Source organism: Rana temporaria, chromosome 7 (genome assembly GCF_905171775.1).
Source record: "Rana temporaria chromosome 7, aRanTem1.1, whole genome shotgun sequence".
NCBI lineage: Eukaryota > Metazoa > Chordata > Amphibia > Anura > Ranidae > Rana > Rana temporaria.
The window spans coordinates 169,346,394-169,370,132 of NC_053495.1; the positions used below are offsets into that span (position 1 = coordinate 169,346,394).

Genomic DNA, 23,739 nt, shown 5'->3' on the forward strand with positions numbered 1-23,739 from the left:
CCATGATTTCCAAGTGGGAGAACTTGCAAAATAGCAGGGTGTTCAAATACTTATTTTCCACACTGTATATAAAATAATATGCAAACTGGTTGGAGGGAAGCTTCAGAATGGCAAAGATGTTTTTATTACAAATTATGTGAGCAGACTGCAGTTCCTCTTTAACCACTTAAGGACCCCCTACCAACGATATACGTCGGCAGAATGGCACGGATGGGCACATCCACGTACATGTACGTGGCCCTTTAAGCCCAGCCGTGGGGTCGCGGGCACGTGCTGGGCTTAAAGGACGCTGGAGTCCCGCGATCGGTCCATGGAGCTGAAGAACGGGAGAGCTGTGTGTAAACACAGCTTCCCCCGTTTTTCACTGTGGCGCTGTCATCGATCGTGTGTTCCCTTTTATAGGGTAACACAATCGATGACGTCACACCTACAGCCACACCCCCCTACAGTTAGAAACACAAATGAGGTCACACATAACCCCTTCAGCGCCCCCTTGTGGTTAACTCCCAAACTGCAACTGTCATTTTCACAGTAAACAATGCATTTTAAATGCATTTTTTGCTGTGAAAATGACAATGGTCCCAAAAATGTGTCAAAATTGTCCGAAGTGTCCGCCATAATGTCGCAGTCACGAAAAAAATCGCTGATCGCCGCCATTAGTAGTAAAAAAAAAAATTTATAAAAATGCAATAAAACTATCCCCTTTTTTGTAAACGCTATAAGTTTTGCGCAAACCAATCGATAAACGCTTATTGCGATTTTTTTTTACCAAAAATAGGTAGAAGAATACGTATCGGTCTAAACTGAGGAAAAAAAATGTATATATGTTTTTGGGGGATATTTATTACAGCAAAAAGTAAAAAATATTGAATTTTTTTTCAAAATTGTCGCTCTATTTTTGTTTATAGCGCAAAAAATAAAAACCGCAGAGGTGATCAAATACCACCAAAAGAAAGCTCTATTTGTGGGGAAAAAAGGACGCCAATTTTGTTTGGGAGCCACGTCGCACGACCGCGCAATTGTCAGTTAAAGCGACGCAGTGCCGAATTGCAAAAACTGTCCGGGCTCTTTAGCTGCCTAAAGGTCCGGGTCTTAAGTGGTTAATTTGTATAATATGGATAATCCATTGGAAGAATGTGGCAGTTAGGTAGAACTGTGAATTCTAGCAAGTAGATGTGTCCACTAATTTCCAAGAGATATATGAAGTGAATAGGTAGCTCTAGATTTGTACCAACATATATGGAGGGCAGCCAAGTTATATAAACTGTAGAAGGGGTTTTCTTTTAACATAGAATTTAAATACTACTTTTCTAGATATAAATTTATTTAACATTGCACATTTTCTGATCTTATCTGATTGTTTTTTAAACGCCACAACTAGTGATCTCTGTTCCTTTATGCCGTAGAAGGTGGATCTGTAGGATCAGTAGATGCCAATGGTTTCCCAACAGCGGACGAGGTGTGAGATTTTTGAATACGCTCTCTAGAAAGACAAAACACAAATGGTAACAATACATTGGATTTACAAATATACGGAATATATATCTTTTACAGGAGCATCATGCTGCCATGTGTTGGATTTTAAATTCACATTCAAATTTGCTCCCACTTCCGGGCATAGATCGCCACAGTAATGCCCTGTACACATGGTCGGAATTTTCGATGGAAAAACATGTTCTCTATTTTTCCGATAGAAAAATTCGTATTGGAAAATCTGTTCGTCTGTATGGAATTCCGACGGAAAAAAAATACGCATGCTCGGAAACAATTCGACGCATGCTCGGAAGCACTGAACTTAATTTTTCTCGGCTCGTCGTAGTGTTGTACGTCACCGTGTTCTTGACGGTCGGAACTTTGTGTGACCGTGTGTATGCAAGCCGAGCTTGAGCAGAATTCCGTCGCAAAAACCATCCGATTTTTTTTTCAACAGAAAATCCCTTTGTGTGTACAGGGCATTAGGCTTACTTGTAGGTGCTAAAAATATCTCCTAAACCTACACGTTTAGGAGATATTTACAATAGAGATTTGCGGCGATGTATATGGCGCATGCACCGTAGACAACGGTGCAGGCGCACTTTAGAAACGGCGACCGTGCCGTTTCTAAAGGAGGACATGCCGTGACTGGCGGCTCCTGCGCACATGTCAATCACATCGCTGGAGCCGCGATACCCGGAAGTAACTCCGGAACGACATGTCGGCAGCCAGGTGCTGTGTTGAGCCCAGGTGAGTATTACATTTGCATACTAGCTCATTATGCCTTTGACTTGCAGGTGTTATTTTATTTATTTTTTTTTTAAGTGGGTTTACACCCACTTTAATCCTATAGAAAATGTAGGGAGGGAGCTGAAACTTCAAGTTGCCAAGTGACAGCCAAAAAATCTTAAGGCTGCATTCACACCTGAGCGTAGCTTATTTGGTTGTTTTTTCCGGCGTTTTGTCGCACGTATTTGCGCATTTGCATACAGCGTCGTCCGACGTTTTTTATTTTAGCCAATAGGAAAAATGATCATCTTTTCATCACTTGTTGCTATGTTGGTAGATTTTTTTTATCTTCTGCCTGGGTGAAATGTTCTATTGATTAAAGCGACGAAACGCCCGTAGCAAACGCTCGTTGTCGCGCTAGTCGCTTGAATCGAGCGTTTCCATTACTTTCTATGGGAAATGCAAACGCTCAAAAACGCCCAAACCGTCCCATTCGCGCAAATGTTTTAGCTTCAGGCGTTCGGTGTCAGGCGTTTTGGAGTGGAGATGTGAACCATCTCCATTGAGAATAATTAATTTTTTCCCATCTAGCGTTTTGGAGCGTCGCGCTTCAGGCGACAAAACGCTCAGGTGTTAATGGAGCCTTAGGCCCCGTACAGACGAGCGAGTCCATGCCCTGAAGGGTTATGGTGGGTGGTCATAATGGTATGACTGATTAGTGTATATGATGAATAATGAGATTGATGACGGGACACTCTAATGCAGGGGTCCTCAAACTACGGAGGACTTTTAACCGGCCCACCCGACCCTGACAGGCAACGCCGGTTACACGGCAGGTTGTAACACAGCGATCCCGCTGTGTCACGGAGATCACAGTGTTAACAGTTCGGGCGCGCTATGAGAAAAATGTCCTGCCCTCCTCCTCCTAGACTAGCTCGTGTGATAGATCCAGTGTTCTGTGTATCACACGAGCTGGTCTAGGAGGAGGAGGGCGGGACATTTATCACAGCACGCCAGAACTGTTACCAACACTGTGAGCTTCGTGACACAGCGGGACCGTGACAGCAGTTTGGCACAGTAAGGAGAAAGGCTGTGAGGGGCTTACGATGGTGAGGAGGGGGGCTTGCGATGGTGAGGGGGGCTGATGATGATGAAATGATGATGTAATGATGATGGTGGGGGGGGCTGATGATGATGATGATGGTGGGGGGGGGGGGGCTGATGATGATGATGTAATGATGATGATGTTGGTGGGGGGGGCTTGCAATGAGGGGCTGATGATGTAATGATGAAGGTGGGGGGGGGCTTGCAACGAGGGGCTTGCAATGGTGAGGGGGGCTGATGATGATGAAATGATGATGTAATGATGATGTAATGATGATGGTGGGGGGGGGGGCTGATGATGATGATGAAATGATGATGGTGGGGGGGGCTGATGATGATGATGTAATGATGATGATGATGGTGGGGGGGGCTTGCAATGAGGGGCTGATGATGTAATGATGAAGGTGGGGGGGGGCTTGCAACGAGGGGCTTGCAATGGTGAGGGGGGTTGCAATGAGGGGCTGATAATGGTGAGGGGGGCTGGCAAAGGTGAGGGGGGGTTGCAATGAGGGGCTGATGATGATGATGATGATGATTGGGGGGGCTTGCAATGATCTTGATCGGCTTGCAATTAATGATTGTGAGGGGGGGGGCTTGCAATGAGGGGCTTACAATGATGATGGCGAGGGGGGCTTGCAATGATCATGATCGGTTTGCAATTAATGATTGTGAGGGGGGGGCTTGCAATGAGGGGCTTATAATGATGAAGGGGGAGGGTTGCAATGATCGTGAGGGGCTTGCAATGGTGAGGGGGGAGGGGGGCTTGAAATGATGGCTTGAATTTGAAATGGTGCTGAGGGGGGGCTCAAAATAACATATGTGCAGTGTGCATAGGAAATTGTTCATAGTTTTTTTTTATAGTCCGGCCCTCTAACGGTCTGAGGGACAGTGAACCGGCCCCCTGTTTAAAAAGTTTGAGGACCCCTGCTCTAATGCAAGTAGCCTAAGAACCAAACAATAGCCACTGATACGTACTGCAAAATTTTGTCCCTTTGTAGATTGGACAAATATCGTCCTGTTTTAGAGAGAAAGGCGGTTCGGTAAGTTGTTGCTGTTTTGCCTCTCAGTGGTTTGTTGACATCATATCGACCAACTCCAACTGGGTTCTGAAATCAGAAGCACGAAGTATACAGATTACCAGATAAATTAGTAAAACGTTAAACGAGAAGATAAGGACAGAAGGTTTAATTTTAAAGTATTTTCGTACAGTGACCCTTCCAGGGTGGAAAAATTTGCAGAAAGCATCCCAAAATATATTATACTCCCCTCTCCAGGGTCTTCCAGGTGTGTCATATGTCGGTACCCCCCCCCCCCCCCCCCCCCCCCCCCTCCCAGCACCATTTTTCCATTATTTGACCTTTGACCTACATCACTGCTGTCTCTTGTAGTGACACAGGGGTCAGTGGACCCAACCACAGCGTGTGGCAGGGGACACAGGCATCTGACATTTCTAGAAATATAAAATGCTAAAGAGACGTATGGAGGTTGTGTGATGGAAGTACTAAAATGAATATTTTTGTGTTATGATTACTTTCCTCCTGAGCTACTCAAATGTTACATATGTATGTGTGAAAATATACTACCATGCTGTTAGTTTCCTTAAAGCGGGGGTTCACCCTATAAACCTAAAAAAAAAAAAATGTTTTGTTCTACCATAAAATCAGGCATTGTAGCGCGAGCTACAGTATGCCTGTCCCGATTTTTTTTCCCCGTACTCACCGTTTACTCCTACATCGAAGATACCGACTCCCCTCGGTGAATGGGCGTGCCTATGGAGACGGAGGATGATTGACGGCCGGCTCTGGCGCGTCACGCTTCTCCGGAAATAGCCGAAATAGGCTTGGCTCTTCACGGCGCCTGCGCATAGCCTGTGCGCAGGCGCCGTGAAGAGCCGAGACCTACTCCGGCTGTCTTCGGGGAGAGTGACGTGCCAGGGCCGGCCGTCAATCATCCTCCCTCTCCATAGGCACGCCCATTCCCCGCGGGAGCCGAAATCTTCTATGTACGATAACAAGGTGAGTCCGGGGTTAAAAAAATCGGGACAGGCATACTGTAGCTCGCGCTACAATGCCTGTCTCGATGGTAAAATCATGTGAGTGAGGGTGAACTACCGCTTTAAAAGACATTATAGGGTTAAAATCTTGGCCAGGATTTAAGAGTGAAAACAGATGTCTACAAACCCCTCCTAAACAGCTGTTATCCCTCCCTTGTAACACTCCTAAACTCCCTCCTTCCGGCCCATCCCATCGAGTGAAGAAGATGGCCCCCAAAAGACTTTGAAACATGTGCCACGATGCCAAGAACAGACGTCACAGGGGCGTGTAATAAGGGACTATATATGGACTAAGCCAATGAAATGTGTTCACGTGTGTGATGTCATGTTGTTGATAAAAGGAGCCGCACAGGCTCCACCTCTTTCTCTTGAGGCTGAACGTTGGAAAGGTAAAGATGTAGATTTTTTCTCTCTGGTCTTCATAATTCACTATTATGATTTGGGTCAAACGGCAGAAATGGGTTTCGCCCTGAGAATTGTGTCAGGGGTCAATCCTTATCAGTTGCAGCCATGAAACAGAAGGAAGGTAGGAGGCACAGGCCACTAATGATGGAGTTGAAAATATTATCTCTTTTACTGCAGGATGCTTTCTCCCTTCCAGATAAATGGAGTACTGTAATACACTTAGGGTTACCACCTGTCCGGGATTCACCCGGACAGTTTGGGTTTAGAATCATGCATCTTGGTTTCAGATTGACTGGAACCCGGACACATTATTCAGACCAGGCTACGGCTTCCCGGCAGGGTTGCTGTCTGCAGTTGACTGAGCTGAGAGTGTCTGTTACACTCTCTTTCACACTGCTTAAAGCCAGCACTACCCCCCCCCCCCCCCAAAAAAAAAAACACACACACAGACTGGAGAGAAGGGAGGGCTCGATCTGAACCTTTTCCTCTGGCCCCTATCCCTCTCTGTCGGCCCACAATCCAATCACCAGCTCTGTGCCTCAGAAAAGGAAAGTGGGGGCTGGAAATTTGAAGTTCAACAGCTTCAGATACATCTGGATGAGAGGTGCTGACTGCCAAGTCTGCCTGTCTGTGACTGAAGTCTCCCCCTCTCTCTGCAACCCTACACTACACTAAGGTAAATCAGGGTTCTCAGAGAACCCCTTACATCAGAGTTCCCCTTTACACCAGAGGGCACAGTGTTCCCCCTTACATCAGAGTCTTCTTCGTACATCAGAGTTCTCAGAGTCCCCCCTTAAATCAGTGTTCCCAGAGCATCACTTATGTTAGAGTCCCCAGAGTTCTCCCTTACATCAGAGTCTGCAGAGTCCCCCCTTACAGTGAAAGGGAACTCTGCATGTTCAGATGTAAAAGGGGAACTCTGTGGACTCTAATGTAAAGAGGAACTCTGTGAAATCTGATGTAAAGGGGAACTCTTGTTATTAAAGGGGTTGTAAAGGTACAATTTTTTTCCCTAAATAGCTTCCTTTACCTTAGTGCAGTCCTCCTTTACTTACCTCAGCCTTCCATTTTACTTTTAAATGTCCTTATTTCTTCTGAGAAATCCTCACTTCCTGTTCTTCTGTCTGTAACTCCACACAGTAATGTGAGGCTTTCTCCCTGGTGTGGAGTGTTGTGCTCGCCCCCTCCCTTGGACTACAGGAGGGTCAGGACGCTCTCTACGTTGCAGATAGAGAAAGGAGCTGTGTGTTAGTGGGCGTCCTGACTCTCCTGTAGTCCAAGGGAGGGGGCGAGCACGACACTCCACACCAGGGAGAAAGCCTTGCATTACTGTGTGGAGTTACAGACAGAAGAACAGAAATAAGGACATTTAAAAGCAAAATGGAAGGATGAGGTAAGTGAAGGAGGACTGCACTAAGGTAAAGGAAGCTATTTAGGAAAACAAATTGTACCTTTACAACCCATTTAATTTCATATGATTATAAATGTAGTTTAATAGCAAAATATTTGTATAGTTTATATATATATATATATATATATATAAAAAATTGCTGTGCGCCGCTAAAGTGTTCAGGTTTGACTTGAAGAAAAAGTGGCAACCCTAAATGCACCGGAACTCGAATGGACGTCTATGGTCTGCTGAGCCAGTGAGCTTTGAGCTAATGAAGAAGCAGCCCATATAAGTCAATAAACAAATCTATTGCAGATCTAGTATTGTGCGTAGCTGGCTTACTGAAAGACGATGTGAGGAAAGCCTGCCAGAAGCCGCATTATTACTTAGAGGTCTATTTTTTTTTTTTCCCATGCAAATGTCTCAAGCATTCTCTCAACTGTGACAAATGATCCCAAATTTTGCCCAATAAGTTCACTTCCTATAATTCTCGGCTCCATTTAGTGACCATAATGCAGTGTTTTCCTAATTGAGGTATTTTAGGGTAAGACTGCATTATGGCCACTAGATGGAGCTGGTGATCGCCTAATATAAATTTATTAGGTAGACAATGAGGTTGATTTACTAAAGGCAAATACACTACTAGCCAGATTCACGTAGTTTGGCGTATCTTTAAGCCGGCGTAGCGCAGCTCATTTGCTCTACGCCAACGTAAAATAGAGAGGCAAGTACAGTATTCACGAAGCACTTGCTCCGTAAGTTACGTCGGCGTAGCGCAAATGGGCCGGCGTAACCCCAGCCTAATTCAAAGTAGACATGTAGTGGGCGGGCTACATTTAAATTAACCGTGACCCCATGTAAATGAAGGCCGTTCGTACGGCGCATGCGCACGCATGCTCAGAATCACGTCGCAAATACTGAGGGATATGCAATTAGCGGACCTCCAGCTGTTGCAGAACTACAAATCCCATGAGGCATAGCAAGGCTCTGACAGCCACAAGCATGACACCCAGAGGCAGAGGCATGATGGGATTTGTAGTTTTGCAACATCTGGAGGTCCGCTAATTGCATATCCCTATGCTTTCGACATGAACGTAACCTATGCCCAGCCCCATTCACGTACGCTTCCGCAAACAACATAAAATACGACGGCTGTTTCGTCGTCCATACCTTGCATGTGCTGCGCCATCTTTTTGGTGGTTTATCTTTTTCGCCGGCGTATGTCTTACGTAAACGGTGTATCTTACTGCGACGGGCGTAGGTACGTTCGTGAATCACCGTATCTTGCTCATTTACATATTCGACGCGTAAATCCATGTACACGCCCCTAGCGGCCAGCGTAAATATGCACATAAGATACGACGGCGTAGGAGACTTACATCGGTCGTATCTTGGCCAAATTTAAGCGTATCTGGTTTCCAGAATACGCTTAAATATACGACGGTGTTCATTCCGCCTTACGACGGCGTATCTACTAATACGCCGTCGTAAGTCTAGGTGAATCTGGGCCTACAAGTGCAGTTGCTTTAGATCTGAGGGGAAACAGAGCAGATAACCAGGCTGGCACTGAGACCAGCTAGGCCTCAATCTAGTCAAGCAAGTCAGCCTGCAGTTCCAGTTGTTCTGCATTCATGATTGTCTCCAGCATCAGGCTTGTGAAGGGCGATCAATTACTCTCCAGATATGAAAAAAATGTTGAATGGCGAGTTTCTTGCTGAAGCTAAATTTTGAGGTAGGCTAAGTTCAATTAGGTAGATTCAGGTACATGGGTGCAAACTTGCGGCGGCGTAGCTTAGCCTGTTTAGGCTACGCCGCCGTAAGTTAGCTAGGCAAGTACATGATTCTCAATGTACTTGCCTGCTAATATACGGCGGCGTAGCCTAAAGCGGGCGGGCGTAAGGGCGCCGAATTCGAATGTCTTGGAGGGGGGCGTGTTTTATGGTAATGAGGCTTGACCTCACTTTTTTGACGTTTTTTTTTACTGCGTATGCGCCGGGCGACAACATTTCCCAGTGTGCATTGCGGCTAAGTACGCCGCACGGGCCTATTGATTTGGACGTGGACGTAAACTACGTAAATCCAGATTCGCGGACGACAAATTTGAATCTTGCGGCTGGAACGGCAGCCATACTTTAACATTGTTATTCCACCTAATAGATGGAATAACTTTAGGCCTGCTAATGCCTTACGCAAACAGCGTAAATCGACTGTGGCGGCCGGGCGTACGTTCGTGAATCGGCGTATCAACTCATTTACATATTCTACGCCAACCGCAATGGAAGCGCCACCTAGCGGCCATCCAAAATATTGCAATCTAAGATAGGACGGTGCAAGCCGTCCTATCTTAGATATGTTTAAGCGCATCTCTGTTTGAGCATACGCTTAAACATAAGTCGGCGTAGATTCTGAGTTAGGTCGACTTATCTACTGATAAGTCGGCCTAACTCTACCTGAATCTACCTAAATATGTTTACAGTGACATTTGTTTTATTATATTTTTCTACGTGTTTTCTTCTTGCCATCCTTTACTTGAAATAAAAGAGCGCCCCCCCGGGATTTTCAATCTCTTCCATGTTGTCCAGGTAGATCTCCACCTCTTGGGCCTTTTGCACACTGTAGCTTGAAAAATCTCAGTACAGTATAGCCATTTTTTTTTACTGAACTAAAATGCAGCCCTTTGTTTATAATGTGCCTGTACACACTGTCTGTGTAAACAAGCGATGCGTATTCTTGAGTAAAAAAAAATAGAGAAGTCTGCATTTCCAGTCAGTATTCTGCACCGGTATGTGCCAATACGCACAAATACGTACGCCGATACCCGCTTCCCGCGCCGAGTTTGAACTACTGCGCCAGCATATACCGAGCGCAGTACACTCGTGTATAGTCGGGCAGGCTCGGGTTCTCTCGAAGTCACGTCCTGGACGTACAGGAATGCGGGTCCACTTTAGGGGTGCGCGCTATACGCCGGGGTGCACAATACCCCGATAAATACGGTAATAATGAATTTTCCCTTGGAATGAATGTATTATGCATGTGAATGCACATATACATGCAAATGTGCTCATAAATACAGGCGAATACTGCAAAACAAAAATGCAGATGCTCAAACATTAGTACCATGTGCAAGAGGGGTTGGAAAGGTAAATGTTTTTTCACCTTAATTCACCTTAGTGTTCCTTTAAAGGTTGCCTACCCCGTATCTAGGTAATATATGGCTTGTGAAAATTGTATATTGATATTTCTTAATTATATATTTTCATGTGACGACACTGAAGAAATTACACTTTGCTCCAATGGGGAGCTATGCCGCGTACACACGATCGGTTTGTCTGATGAAAACGGTCTGATGGACCGTTTTCATCAGACTAAACCGATCGTGTGTGGGCCCCATCGGTTATTTATTCATCGGTTAAAAAATTAGGAACTTGTTTTAAAATTATCTGATGGATAAAAAAACGATAGAAAAAAAACGATCGTCTGTGGGGAAATCCATCGGTTAAAAATCCACGCATGCTCAGAATCAAGTCAAAGCATGCTTGGAAGCATTGAACTTCATTTTTTTCAGCACGTCCTTGTGTTTTACATCACCGCGTTCTGACATGATCGTTTTTTTAACCGATGGTGTGTAGGCACGACTGACCATCAGTCAGCTTCATCGCATAACTGATGGAAAAATCCATCAGACCGTTTTCATCGGATGGACCGATCGTGTGTACAGGGCACTACAGTTCATTGAGGGAACCATGAATGCCAACATGTACTGTGACATACTGAAGCAGAGCATGATTCCTTCCCTTCGGAGACTGGGCCGCAGGGCAGTATTCCAACAAGATAACGACCCCAAAAACACACCTCCAAGATGACCACTGCCTTGCTAAAGAAGCTGAGGGTAAAGGTGATGGACTGGCCAAGCATGTCTCCAGACCTAAACCCTATTGAGCATCTGTGGGGCATCCTCAAACGGAAAGTGGAGAAGCGCAAGATCTCCAACATCCACCTGCTCAGTGATGTCATCATGGAGGAGGGGAAGAGGACTCCAGTGGCAATCTGTGAAGCCCTGGTGAACTCCATTCCCAAGAGGGATAAGGTAGTGTTGGAAAATAATGGTGGCCACACAAAATATTGACACTTTGGGCCCAATTTGGACATTTTTACTTGGGGGTGTACTCACTTTTGGTGCCAGCGGTTTAGACATTAATAGCTGTGTCTTGGATTATTTTGAGGGGACAGCAAATTTACACTGTTATACAAGCTGTACATTTACTACTTTATATTGTAGCAACGTGTCATTTCTTTAGTGTTTTCACATGAAAAGACATAATAAAATATTTACAAAAAATGAGAGGGGTGTACTCACTTTTGTGAGATTATGTATGTATGTATGTATGTATGTATGTATGTATGTATGTATGTATGTATATATATATATATATATATATATATATATATATATATATATATATATATATATATATATATATAAAATATATATAAAACGTCTGGAAACCCATTCAATTAGCAGGTCTGGATGAAATAAATTAGTTGATACAATGATGACATCATTGAATGCTCCAGTGAGCAATGTCAAACAAATTGAACGGTGTATGGCCAGGTTTAGAAGTGATTTTAAATGGGTCAATATGCATCAGAACATTGCATTGGCTAAGGGGCTTGATCACGCTATTTATGTCCAATCCAAAGTACAATTCCAGAATTAAAGTGCAAACATGTCTGTACATGTACTGTACAATGACAAATATTTTGATCTAACAGTAACAAAGCAAGCAAATTACAAAAAGTAAAAGTAAAATAAAATCTTCTAGATAATTTACTTACAGAACTTCCAAAAAGTAATCGGCATGATTTTTTTTCAAATCTTTTTGCAGAGGTCAGGAATGGGGCTGATGATTGTCTTACTGTTTTAAAGAGTGGTTTTGTTTCATACGATCCGGGCCCTGGAGAATCCTGGTGGAAAAAAAAACAAGACATTCAGCTACATAGACAAAAATCATGAAAACACATAATGCATCCATAGCACTGATTCCATATCCATCCAATTAGAATCCTGGGGTTTTATATAGGACGGCACCAGTGCACTCGTACACATTAACCGGTTAAGACCTGGACCAATATGCAGGTTAAGGACCTGGCCCCTTTTTGCGATTCGGCACTGCGTCGCTTTAACTGACAATTGCGCGGTCGTGCGACGTGGCTCCCAAACAAAATTGGCGTCCTTTTTTTCCCACAAATAGAGCTTTCTTTAGGTGGTATTTGATCACCTCTGCGGTTTTTATTTTTTGCGCTATAAACAAAAATAGAGCGACAATTTAACTACTTAACCCCCGGACCATATTGCTGCCCAAAGACCAGAGGACTTTTTGCGATTCGGGACTGCGCCGCTTTAACTGACAATTGCGCGGTCGTGCGACGTGGCTCCCAAACAAAATTGGCGTCCTTTTTTTCCCACAAATAGAGCTTTCTTTTGGTGGTATTTGATCACCTCTGCGGTTTTTATTTTTTGCGCTATAAACAAAAATAGAGCGACAATTTAAAAAAAAAATAATATTTTTTACTTTTTGCTGTAATAAATATCCCCCAAAAATATATAAAAAAACATTTTTTTTCCTCAGTTTAGGCCGATACGTATTCGTCTACATATTTTTCGTAAAAAAAATCGCAATAAGCGTTTATTGATTGGTTTGCGCAAAAGTTATAGCGTTTACAAAATAGGGGGTATTTTTATGATATTTTAATTAATATATTTTTTTTACTAGTAATGGCGGCGATCAATGATTTTTTTTCGGTACTGTGACGTTATGGCGGACACTTCGGACACTTTTGACACATTTTTGGGACCATTGGCATTTTTATAGCGATCCGTGCTATAAAAATGCATTGGATTACTATAAAAATGCCACTGGCAGTGAAGGGGTTAACACTAGGGGGCGGGGAAGGGGTTAAGTATGCCTGGGTGTGTTCTTACTGTGGGGGGGGGGGTGGCCTCACTAGGGGAAACACTGATCTTCTGTTCATATATTGTATGAACAGAAAATCAGCATTTCCCCTGCTGACAGGAACGAGAGCTGTGTGTTTACACACACAGCTCCCGTTCCCCGCTCTGTAACGAGCGATCGCGTGTGCCCGGCGGCGATCGCGCCCGCCGGGCACACGCACGGGAGTCGGGGGCGAGCGGGGGGCGCGCGCGCGCGCCTCCGGCGGCGCGCACGCGCCCCCTAGTGGCGGCTCAAAGAGCCGCCGTATAGCTACGGGCTCTCGCCCAGGAGAGCCGACCTGCCGCCGTAAAATGACGGTGCGCGGTCGGCTAGTGGTTAAAAAAAAAACAATATTTTTTACTTTTTGCTATAATAAATATCCCCCAAAAAAGATATATAAGTTTAGGCCAATACCTATTCTTCTATCTATTTTTTGGTAAAAAAATCGCAATGAGCGTTTATTGATTGGTTTGCGCAAAAGTTATAGCGTTTACAAAATAGGGGATAGTTTTATGACATTTTTATTAATATTTTTTTTCTTACTAGTAATTGCGGACTTTTTTTTTCGTGACTGCGCCATTATGGCGGACACATCGGACACTTTTGACACATTTTTGTGACCATTGTAATTTTCACAACGAAAAGTGCTATAAAAATGCACTGCTTACTGTGAAAATGACAATGGCAGTAAAGGGGTTAACCACTAAGGGGGCTCTAAAGGGTCAAGTGTGTCCTATTGTATTTTTTTTAACTGTAGGGGGGCGTGGCTGGACGTATAACGTCACTGATCGTCGTTCCCAATGACAGGGAACAGACGATCGGTGACAAGCCACAGAGAAGAATGGGGAAGGTTTGTTTACACTCACCTCTCTCCGTTCTTCAGCTCCTGTGACCCGATCACGGGACATCGGCAGCCAATCAGGTCCTGCGGTCACGGAGCTTTGGACCAGGTCGCGAGCGCGCCTCGGGCGGCGCGCTCACGACCCACGGATGGGCTCTTAAAGGGGACGTACCTGTAAGTCCATGTGCCCAGCCGTGCCATTTTGTCAACGTAAATCGTCATGCGGCCGCCCTTAAGTGGTTAAAGTGGATGTAAACCCCCCATACACCCAGTGAAGGGAACAGCCTCAGATGATACACAGGGATGAACCAAATCTTCTTCCTACATGTTTTACATATCTTCTTCCTACAGGTTTAGAAAGTTCATATGTGTTAAGAAATGTTCTCTTCCTGTTTAACACAGACTGTGATGTCTGGGAATACAGCCAAGACAGCTAAAATTGCTGATTGGAGGAAAGGCACACACCCCCCCTCTCATCATAGGCAGAGACTCTCAGAGGTGTTTTGTAATAGGGCCAGCTCCCTGTTAACCTATTTATAGCAACCTCCCCTGACAGAAATGTCAGGCTGCTTTTATCTGATGTGTATGAGAATTTGTCAGGAATCATCAGGCTGATAACAGAGGAATGGTTCAGGAGAGAGCTACAGGACTTCGCTCATTGAAGAGAGATAAGAAAACACTGCAGATATATGTGCCCAGCTCAAATTTCATGAATTGGGTTTACATCCACTTTAACAAAATGTACACAATCACACAAACAATGTATTTATGTCACAAAACATGCTCTCAATAGGTACTTTTCCAGGTAAAACTCCATTTGATTTGCATCGTTCTCTGTACACTTTAGAGCATCTTTTTTCAACTGTTTTACCCCAGAGGAACCCCTAATTGTCAGGTCTCAAGGAACATTTACTAAAACCAATTCATTGGGAGTCAATGTGAAAAATGGCCCTACATTAACCTCTTGACCACTGGGCACTTAAACCCCCTTCCTAACCAGACCAATTTTCAGCTTTCCGTGCTCTCACAATTTGAATGACAATAACTCAGTCATACAACATTGTACCCGTCTGAAATTGTTGTCCTTTTTTTCACACAAATAGAGCTTTCTTTTGGTGGTATTTGATCACCTCTGCGGTTTTTATTTTTTGCGCTATAAAAGAAAAAAGACCGAAAATTCTGTAAAAATTGCAGAGTGTGGGGGGTATTGCAGAGTGTGGGGGGGTATTGCAGAGTGTGGGGGGGTATTGCAGAGTGTGGGGGGGTATCGCAGAGTGTGGGGGGGTATCGCAGAGTGTGGGGGGGTATCGCAGAGTGTAGGGGGGTATCGCAGAGTGTAGGGGGGTATCGCAGAGTGTAGGGGGGTATCGCAGAGTGTAGGGGGGTATCGCAGAGTGTGGGGGGGTATTGCAGAGTGTGGGGGGGTATTGCAGAGTGCGGGGGGGTATTGCAGAGTGCAGGGGGGTATTGCAGAGTGCGGGGGGGTATTGCAGAGTGTGGGGGGGTATTGCAGAGTGTGGGGGGGTATTGCAGAGTGTGGGGGGTATTGCAAAGTGTGGGGGGGTATTGCAGAGTATGGGGGGTATTGCACATAGTAGGGGTGATATTGCAGAGTATTGCGCAGGGAGGGATGGCTGGATCTGTGACTGCAATAGTCACAGATCCAGCCCACAGCAGCTGCTGCTGACACCCCGCGCTCCCCCCCCCCCCTCCTCTCACACTGTACCGATCGGTACAGAGAGGAGAGGGAGGAACCGGCGTCATTACATGACGCCGGTTTGTTTACAAGTGATCGCTCCGTCATTTGACGGAGCGATCACGTGGTAAACCGCCGCTATCAGCGGCGATTTACCGCGATCTGTGAAGCGCCGGGTCTTCTAGACCCGGCGCTCACAGATGATTCCGGGAGCGCGCCCCAGGGGGCGCGCGAGTGAAGCATTCTGGGAGGACGTCCCAGGGACGTCGTCCCGGAATAACTCCACCGCGCTGTAGCAGTAAAATCGCTATGGCGCGGTGGGGAAAAGGTTAAAGGTCAATAAAAAGAATGCAACCTTAAAGTAGCGGTGAGAATGCCAACATTACAGACAGCCCAAAAGATCACTTGTGTAATGCTGCTGGCTTTGCTAAGTGGTGTTGGCCCAGGAACTATGCAGGCCAGACCCCCAACAAATGATAGGACAATCAACCACAGTTTAAGGAATCCCCAAGGACCTCTGGAGGAACCCTAGGGCTGCACAGAACCCTGGTTTCTGAGGTGCTGCAACCACTATGTACAAACAACAAGACCTCCTACTCTCAAGCTCTCTCGTCTCCTCCTCTCATGCTCGTCTCCAGGATTTCTCCAGAGCCTCTCCCATCCTCTGGAACTCGCTACCTCAAGCTGTCCAACTATCCCCTACTCTTGCAACCTTCAGGCGATCCCTGAAAATTCATCTCTTCAGGGAAGCCTATCACGTCTTCAACTAATCTTTTACCACTTTCATCAGCTCATTTCCCACAGTAACAACCTTTTGTACCACCTGCCTCGCCCTATTAGATTGTAAGCTCTTCTGAGCAGGGCCCTCTTAATCCTCTTGTATTTTATTGTATTATAACTGTATTGTCTCCCTTTCATATTGTAAAGCGCTGCGTAAACTGTTGGCGCTATATAAATCCTGTATCACTTAGATCGGTCACTTTTCCTGTTTCAACGTCTGGGTAAACACCACAAGACCTCCTAACCAACTCTGCATGCTTTATGTACTGAGTAGTAGCCACGCAATTCATATTTTAGCTGTACGTAATGTAGTAGTCACTGGGTGTATGTGCTGACCACCAGCAAGAATGTTTTCATAAACCTATACAATGCATGAAACTTACAACTGGCCGGGGCCAGTGAGTGAGGGAGCTGCATAATATTCTCTCAGTCGGGACTTTCGGATACTGAGCAATCTTCCCAAAATGTCCATGTTTCTTCTGATGCTCGCCCTCGAATTCTTCAATAAATGACTTTACTTTATATTGTCCTGGTTCAGATGGAGTACGTTTCTGGGGATAAATCAAAGGATGCCTGAATATTGCTGAACAATAAAGTATTGACATTTTTTTTTTTTTTTACAAATCTTTAAAGGATCACTAAAGGAATTTTTTTTTTTAGCTAAATAGCTTCCTTTACCTTACTGCAGTACTGGTTTCATGTCCTCATTGTTCGTTTTTGCTTTGAAGTAGCTGTAATTCTGCTGTGATCTCCACACTTCCTGGTTGCCTGTTTCCTTATAACCATGGTACTGGGAGATTTTCACTGTGGTCTAAGCTGTCATTACTGTGTGTCTAAAACTCCTCAGAACCAATCAGATTAATTTTAAAAACAAAACACTGCCCTGGATTTGTTTGTTTTTGTTCTGTGAGTCTTCCCGACTCACCTCTCACCCGGGACTTCATGTATGTACTTTTAAAACCGAAAGTGAAACTAGAGGCACATTATATGATTGAATTTAATCTATTTGTAATCATTTTTAAAAGGAATCAGTTAACTTTTATGTCTCTATACCCTGTAAACAGTCATTTCAGCAAAAACAATGTTTTCCTTTAGTGACCCTTTAACAAGCAGTTTAAAACGTTAGTTTTCTTACTAGTAATGGCGGCGATCAGTGATTTTTTTTCCGTAACTGCGACATTGTGGCGGACACATTGGACACTTTTGACACATTTTTGTAAAATAGAGCAACTATTTTGAAAAAAAAAAACACAATGGCCCGGATTCAGAAAGACTTACGACGGGCGTATCAGTGGATACGCCGTCGATAGTCCGAATGCTCAAACTGAGATACGCTTAAATGTTGCTAAGATACGACCGGCGTAAGTCTCCTACGCCGTCGTATCTTAACTGCATATTTACGCTGGCCACTAGGGGCGTGTACGCTGATTTACGCCTAGAATATGTAAATCAGCGAGATACGCCTACTCATGAACGTACGCCCGGCCGTCGCAGTAAAGCTACGCCGTTTACGTAAGGCGTTTTCAGGCGTATAGTTACCCCTGCTATAGGAGGCGCAGCCAATGTTGTATGGACGTCGGGACTGCGTCAAATTTTTCACGTTTTACGTCGTTTGGCCTAAGTCGTTTGCGAATAGGGCTGTGTGCGTAATTTACGTTCACGTCGAAAGCAATTGACTATTTGCAGGTTAATTTGGAGAATGCGCACTGGGATACTTTCACGGACGGCGCATGCGCCGTTCGCAAAAAGCGTCATTTACGTGGGGTCACAATAAATTTACATAAAACACGCCCACATCTTCCACATTTGAATTAGGCGGCCTTACGCCGGCCAATTAACACTACGCCGCCGCAACTTACGGAGCAAGTGCTTTGTGAATACTTGCATGTCAAAGTTGCGGAGGCGTAGCGTAAATAGGATACGCTACGCCCGCACACAAATACGTGCTCCCTACCTGAATCTAGCCCAATATTTTTTACTTTTTGCTATAATAAATATCCCAATTTTTCTTTTTTCTCAGTTTAGGCCGATACGTATTATTCTACATATTTTTGGTAAAAAAAAAAATCACAATAAGTGTATATTGATTGGTTTGCTCAAAAGTTATATTGTCTACAAAATAGGGGATAGACTTATGTCATTTTTATTATTCATTTTTTTTTACTACTAATTGCGGCGATCTGCGATTTTTATTATGACTGTAACATTGCGTCAGACATATCGGACACTTTTGACACTATTTTGGGACCATTTACATTTATACATTGATCAGCGCTATAAAAATGCACTGATTACAGTATAAATGTGACTGGCAGGGAAGGGGTTAACATTAGGGGGCTATCAAGGGGTTAAATGTGTTACCTAGGGAGTGATTCTAACTGTGGGGGGAGGTGACTGATGAGAGGAGGAGTCCGATCGTTGTTCCGATATACAAGGAACATACGATCGGTTCTCCTCTCCCCTTACAGGATGTGGATCTGTGTGTTTACACACACAGATCCATGTCCCTGCTCTGTGATGAGCAATCGCGGGCATGCGCATTGGGTCCACAGTGATGCGGCAAGAAGCCGAGGACGTCATATGACGGCAGCCCGGAGGAACGAAGGGTTCCTGCCGCCGTCATATGACTATACGGCAGTAGGCAAGTGGTTAAAAAATAAAAATAAATAAATAAAAAACATGTCATACTCATCTGCTCTGTGCAGTGGATTTGCACAGAGCAGCCCTGATCCTCCTCTTCTCGGGTGCCTCGCCTGTGTTCTTGCCCCCCCCCCCCTCCTGCCGTGTGCCCCCAGAGCAAGCATTTTGCAATGGCTCCTGCTTCTGTCTCAGTCAATGAGGAGGGAGAGGCTCTCGTGCACATTGATGGATTGAGATGGGGCTCAGGTAAGTATTGGGGGGGGGGGCTGGGGGAGCTGCTGCACACAGAAGTACACAGATATAATGCATGAAGGTAAAAAAAAAAAACTTGAACCTTTAAACCACGTTAAATACAGCTCATTTGTATTAAAACCTTAAAGCGGTTCTCCACCCTAAAGTGGAGTCCCGCTAATCGGAACCCGCCCCCCCTCCGGTGTCACATTTGACACCTTTCAGGGGGGAGGGGGTTGCAGATACCTGTCTAAAGACAGGTATTTGCACCCACTTCCGGCCACACGCTACGGGCGAAAGACGGGTTTTTCTGACTTCCCGTCTGTCGCCCGTTGTGTGCTAGGAACACTCGGCTCCCAGCACACAGCGTGTGAGCCAATCGGCGGGCGCAGCGCGACTCGCGCATGCGCCGTAGGGAACCGGGCAGTGAAGCCGCAGCGCTTCACTTCCTGGTTCCCTCAGCGTGGATGGCGGGGGGAGCAGCAGAGAGACGAGCGATCGCTTGTGCTCTGCTGCGATCAGCGCTGGACTCCAGGACAGGTAAGTGTCCTAATATTAAAAGTCAGCAGCTGCAGTATTTGTAGCTGCTGGCTTTTAATATTTTTTCCCCATGGCACATCCGCTTTAAAAATGGACAAACATTTTTAATACAGTTTTTTTTTTTTTTCAAAATGAAAGCATTTTTGTTGTAATTATTGTTTCTTTACACCCCATATTGCACTGTGACAGCTGCAGCCCTGTCAGTTTCAGCTGGCACTGTGTCTCTCTGTGTGAGGCTCTATGACAACAACACCCAGCAGTTATACGTCATATGGTTCCTATGACTGGCTTGTTATTTAGAAACTAAGTATACTGGAATTTTATTTGCGATCAGCGGCTGTCAGTGACCATGCAGTCTTAGAGCTTGATTCGCTTTTAGAAAACGCAGCAAAAGCGTGGGACATACTAGTCTATGGAAAACCATGGGTAACCATCACGAAAAACCGGGGTACAGCCGCGCTGCAGCCAAACCGCAGGGCAGCAGTGTGAAATGGCCCAAATGCACTCTTAGCCTGAGATTGTAAAGCCTCATACACACGATCGGCTTTCCATCGGACAAATCCGTGGATTTTTGTCAGAAGGGCGTTGGCCGTGAACTTGTTCTGCATACAGATGGCAGAACTTTTTCAGCCAACATACACAAAACTACGTTGTTTTTCAGCTCTTTAGCGCCACCCTTTGGGCAACTTCTGCTAATGTTGTGTTATGGTTGGCATTGGTTCTGAGCATGCGCATTGGATTTTAGTTCGAACGGATTTGTGTACACACGATCGGATAATCCGACAGAACACATTTGTTGTCGGACAATTTGAGAGCATGACCAGGGATGGACTGGTCATTGGGACTACAGGGAGTTTCCCGGTGGGCCGATGGCTCAGTGGGCCAGCTTCAGTGACAGCGGACTGCCTCCCCCCTCTGCTCCTCTGTCTCTCCTTCCCGCAGCGCTCACCTCCTCTCCCTCCCCGCAGCGCTCACCTGGGGGGAACAGAGAAGCAGGAGGAGGACCAGCAGGGGGGACGACAGAGGAGCATGGGGGAAAAGGGAGTAGCCGCTCCAGGTGGGAATCCAGATGAATATCCTCCATTGTAGACAACTCAGGTGCAGGCAATGCACTTAGCAAAGCAGGAACAAAAATTGTTTCTGGACAGCCTCTGACGCGTTTCGCACTGACTAAGCACTAGTTTCAGTGCGAAACGCGTCAGAGGTGACTTGTAGTACTGTTCTTTTTTTTAATAAAGGCTACAACTTGTTCAGAGTGCGGCTGTCAAGAAACAATTTTTGTTCCTGCTTAGAGGAGCATGGGGGGAGGGGACAGACAGCTGACTCACCAGCTATGGCCTGGGAGTTTCTTACTTCTGCCTAATCTTGTCCCATAAGGGGGGGGGGGCACCGAACTGATTCTTTGCCCGGGTGAAATAATGTCTATAAGAGTACCAGTACCAGCCATTCTACTCTAATAAAGTAGAATGGATAGTGATTAGTGAAGGGGGAGAGGGGGCTTGGGTGGCCTGGGAGGGGGGGGGGTGCGGAAGTTGTCCGGCTGCCATGAGAGAGACCTGTCATAGTGGGCCAGTCTGGATGAAGTCCAGTGCCAAATTTTTGTCCCAGTCCAGCCCTGAGCATGAACATTTGTTGTTGGCTGGGGCGGACTGACAACTCATGGGGCCCCCGGGCAATAGAAGATTATGGGGCCCCCGGGCTTACAGATGGCCACCAAGCCAGGAGGCATTACAGAGGCGGGGCAGCTAAAATCTCAGGATTTTCACATCAAAAGCATGTCGGTTTCGGACATATCCGGGACAGATGTAAAAAAAACCACAGATTTTGACATACTATCCCTGGTTTTACTGAGCCTGGCAACCCTGATGGGGCCCCCTAGTGGCATGGGGCCCTCGGGCAGTGCCCGAGTGCCTCAATGGTCAGTCCTTCCCTGGCTGTGGGACATTCTGACAACAATTGTCCGTTGGAGCATACAGACGGTGGGATTATCCGACAAAACCCTTCCATCACACAATTGTCGGCGGAATATCCGATCGTTTGTGTACGAGGCTTTAATCTGCAGTGTGACTGCAGAACAATACAGAGGCTGTTCTACACATTTTTTTGATTTTATACAATAACAAAAATGGGAAAGAACAAGTGTGTAAAATGTAAAGGTCACATGAAAAACAGGTAATAGTGAAATGAAAATATGGGCTCAATAAAAATACACTGGGCGCGCATAGTACGGGCGCGCATAGTTACGGCGGCGCAGCGTTTCGTATTTACGCTACGCCGCCGTAACTTACAGGAGAAAGTGCTGTATTCACAAAGCACTTGCTCCGTAAGTCGCGGCGGCGTAGCGTAAAAGGGGCCGGCGTAAGCGCGTAATTCAAATGTGGAAGGGGGGGCGTGTTTTATTTAAATTTTTGATGACCCGACGTGATTGACGTTTTGCATGCGCTGTCCGTGTACATATCCCAGTGTGCATTGCTTCCAAGTACAGCGCAACAACGTATTGGTTTCGATGTGAACGTAATTTACGTCCAGCCCTATTCGCGAACGACTTACGCAAACAACGTAAAAATTCAAAACTCGGCGCGGGAACGACGTCCATACTTAACATTGGCTGCGCCTCCTAATAGCAGGAACAACGTTACGCCGGAAAAGCCTTAACGCAAACGACGTAAAAAACGAACGCCGGGCGCGCGTACAATTGTGAATCGGCGTAAGTAGGCAATTTGCATACTCTACGCTGAAAACTACGGGAGCGCCACCTAGCGGCAAGCGTCAGAATGCACCCTAAGATACGACGGCGTAAGAGACTTATGCCAGTCGTATCTTAGGCTACAGTCGGCGTATCTAGCTTTCTGAATACAGAAAGTAGATACGCCGGCGCAACTTAGCAATTACGCGGCGTATCTATGGATACGCCGGCGTAATTGCTCTCTGAATCTACCCCACTGTACTTTCCCTTTAAAAGTTTTACTTACAGGGGTAGCAAAGTATCCATACTGAATGGGCTGAGATCTCGATCCGGTAAACACGTCATAAGGACCTCGTTTTCCAACAGCATGTCTCAAAGCTTCATTGGTGGAATTTTTCAAGTTGTACGTCCCTGGTCCCAGCCCGGAGCCCTGGATTAAGAGCAATACATTAGAAAACCAAAATGTATAAGATCTCTCAGTCATGCAGTAATCACTTACCTTGATGACAGCTGAATTACATTTCCCGGCTTCAGTATCCATCATGCCCTTGGAGCTGGCAGACTTAGTGGCCCTTTCTTCTATCAGTGAGTATGGGTTCCCTCCTTTCCCGTAACTTCCAGGTCCAGGGAAAGAATCCTACACAGAGAACAAAATACACAGAAAATACACAATATATTGGTCACAGGTTACAAAGATTACAAGTATTTATATACATGTTTGTATTTTCGGTGGTACATGTGACACATCCACTTTACATGTGTGGTTTTCAAACAATGCAGTGTTAGTTACCACAGTGTTATGTACATGTTGTCAAAGTATATGTGAGTCAATTATTTATGTAAACACGACAACTAAAACCTTATGGGGTAACATTGAAATGTTTTAATGTAAAATTAAAAATTTAAAAGTCCACTTTTTGCGATTCGGCACTGCCTCGCTTTAACTGACAATTGCGCGGTTGTGCGACGTGGCTCCCAAACAAAATCGGCGTCCTTTTTTCCCCACAAATAGAGCTTTCTTTTGGTGGTATTTGATCACCTCTGCGGTTTTTAGTTTTTGCGCTATAAACAAAAATAATGCGACAATTTTGAAAAAAAATAATATTTTTTACTTTTTGCTGTAATAAATATCCCCCAAAAATATATAAAAAAAAACATTTTTTTTCCTCAGTTTAGGC

At 45.3% G+C, this 23,739-nt stretch overlaps 1 protein-coding gene across 1 annotated transcript in view; it reads right to left on the bottom strand.

The window, feature by feature from the left end:
• Positions 1-1,333: 1,333 nt before the first annotated feature.
• The window catches only part of LEXM (lymphocyte expansion molecule), a 35,095-nt gene continuing 12,689 nt past the window's right edge, over positions 1,334-23,739 (bottom strand). The window contains exons 5-10 of the mRNA XM_040360412.1: positions 23,061-23,198; positions 22,848-22,991; positions 16,848-17,015; positions 11,991-12,119; positions 4,282-4,412; positions 1,334-1,483 (exon numbers count right to left, since the gene is read on the bottom strand). Coding sequence (XP_040216346.1) covers positions 1,396-1,483; positions 4,282-4,412; positions 11,991-12,119; positions 16,848-17,015; positions 22,848-22,991; positions 23,061-23,198 — 798 coding nt within the window. The 3' untranslated portion in view covers positions 1,334-1,395. The remainder of the gene's footprint in view (positions 1,484-4,281; positions 4,413-11,990; positions 12,120-16,847; positions 17,016-22,847; positions 22,992-23,060; positions 23,199-23,739) is intronic.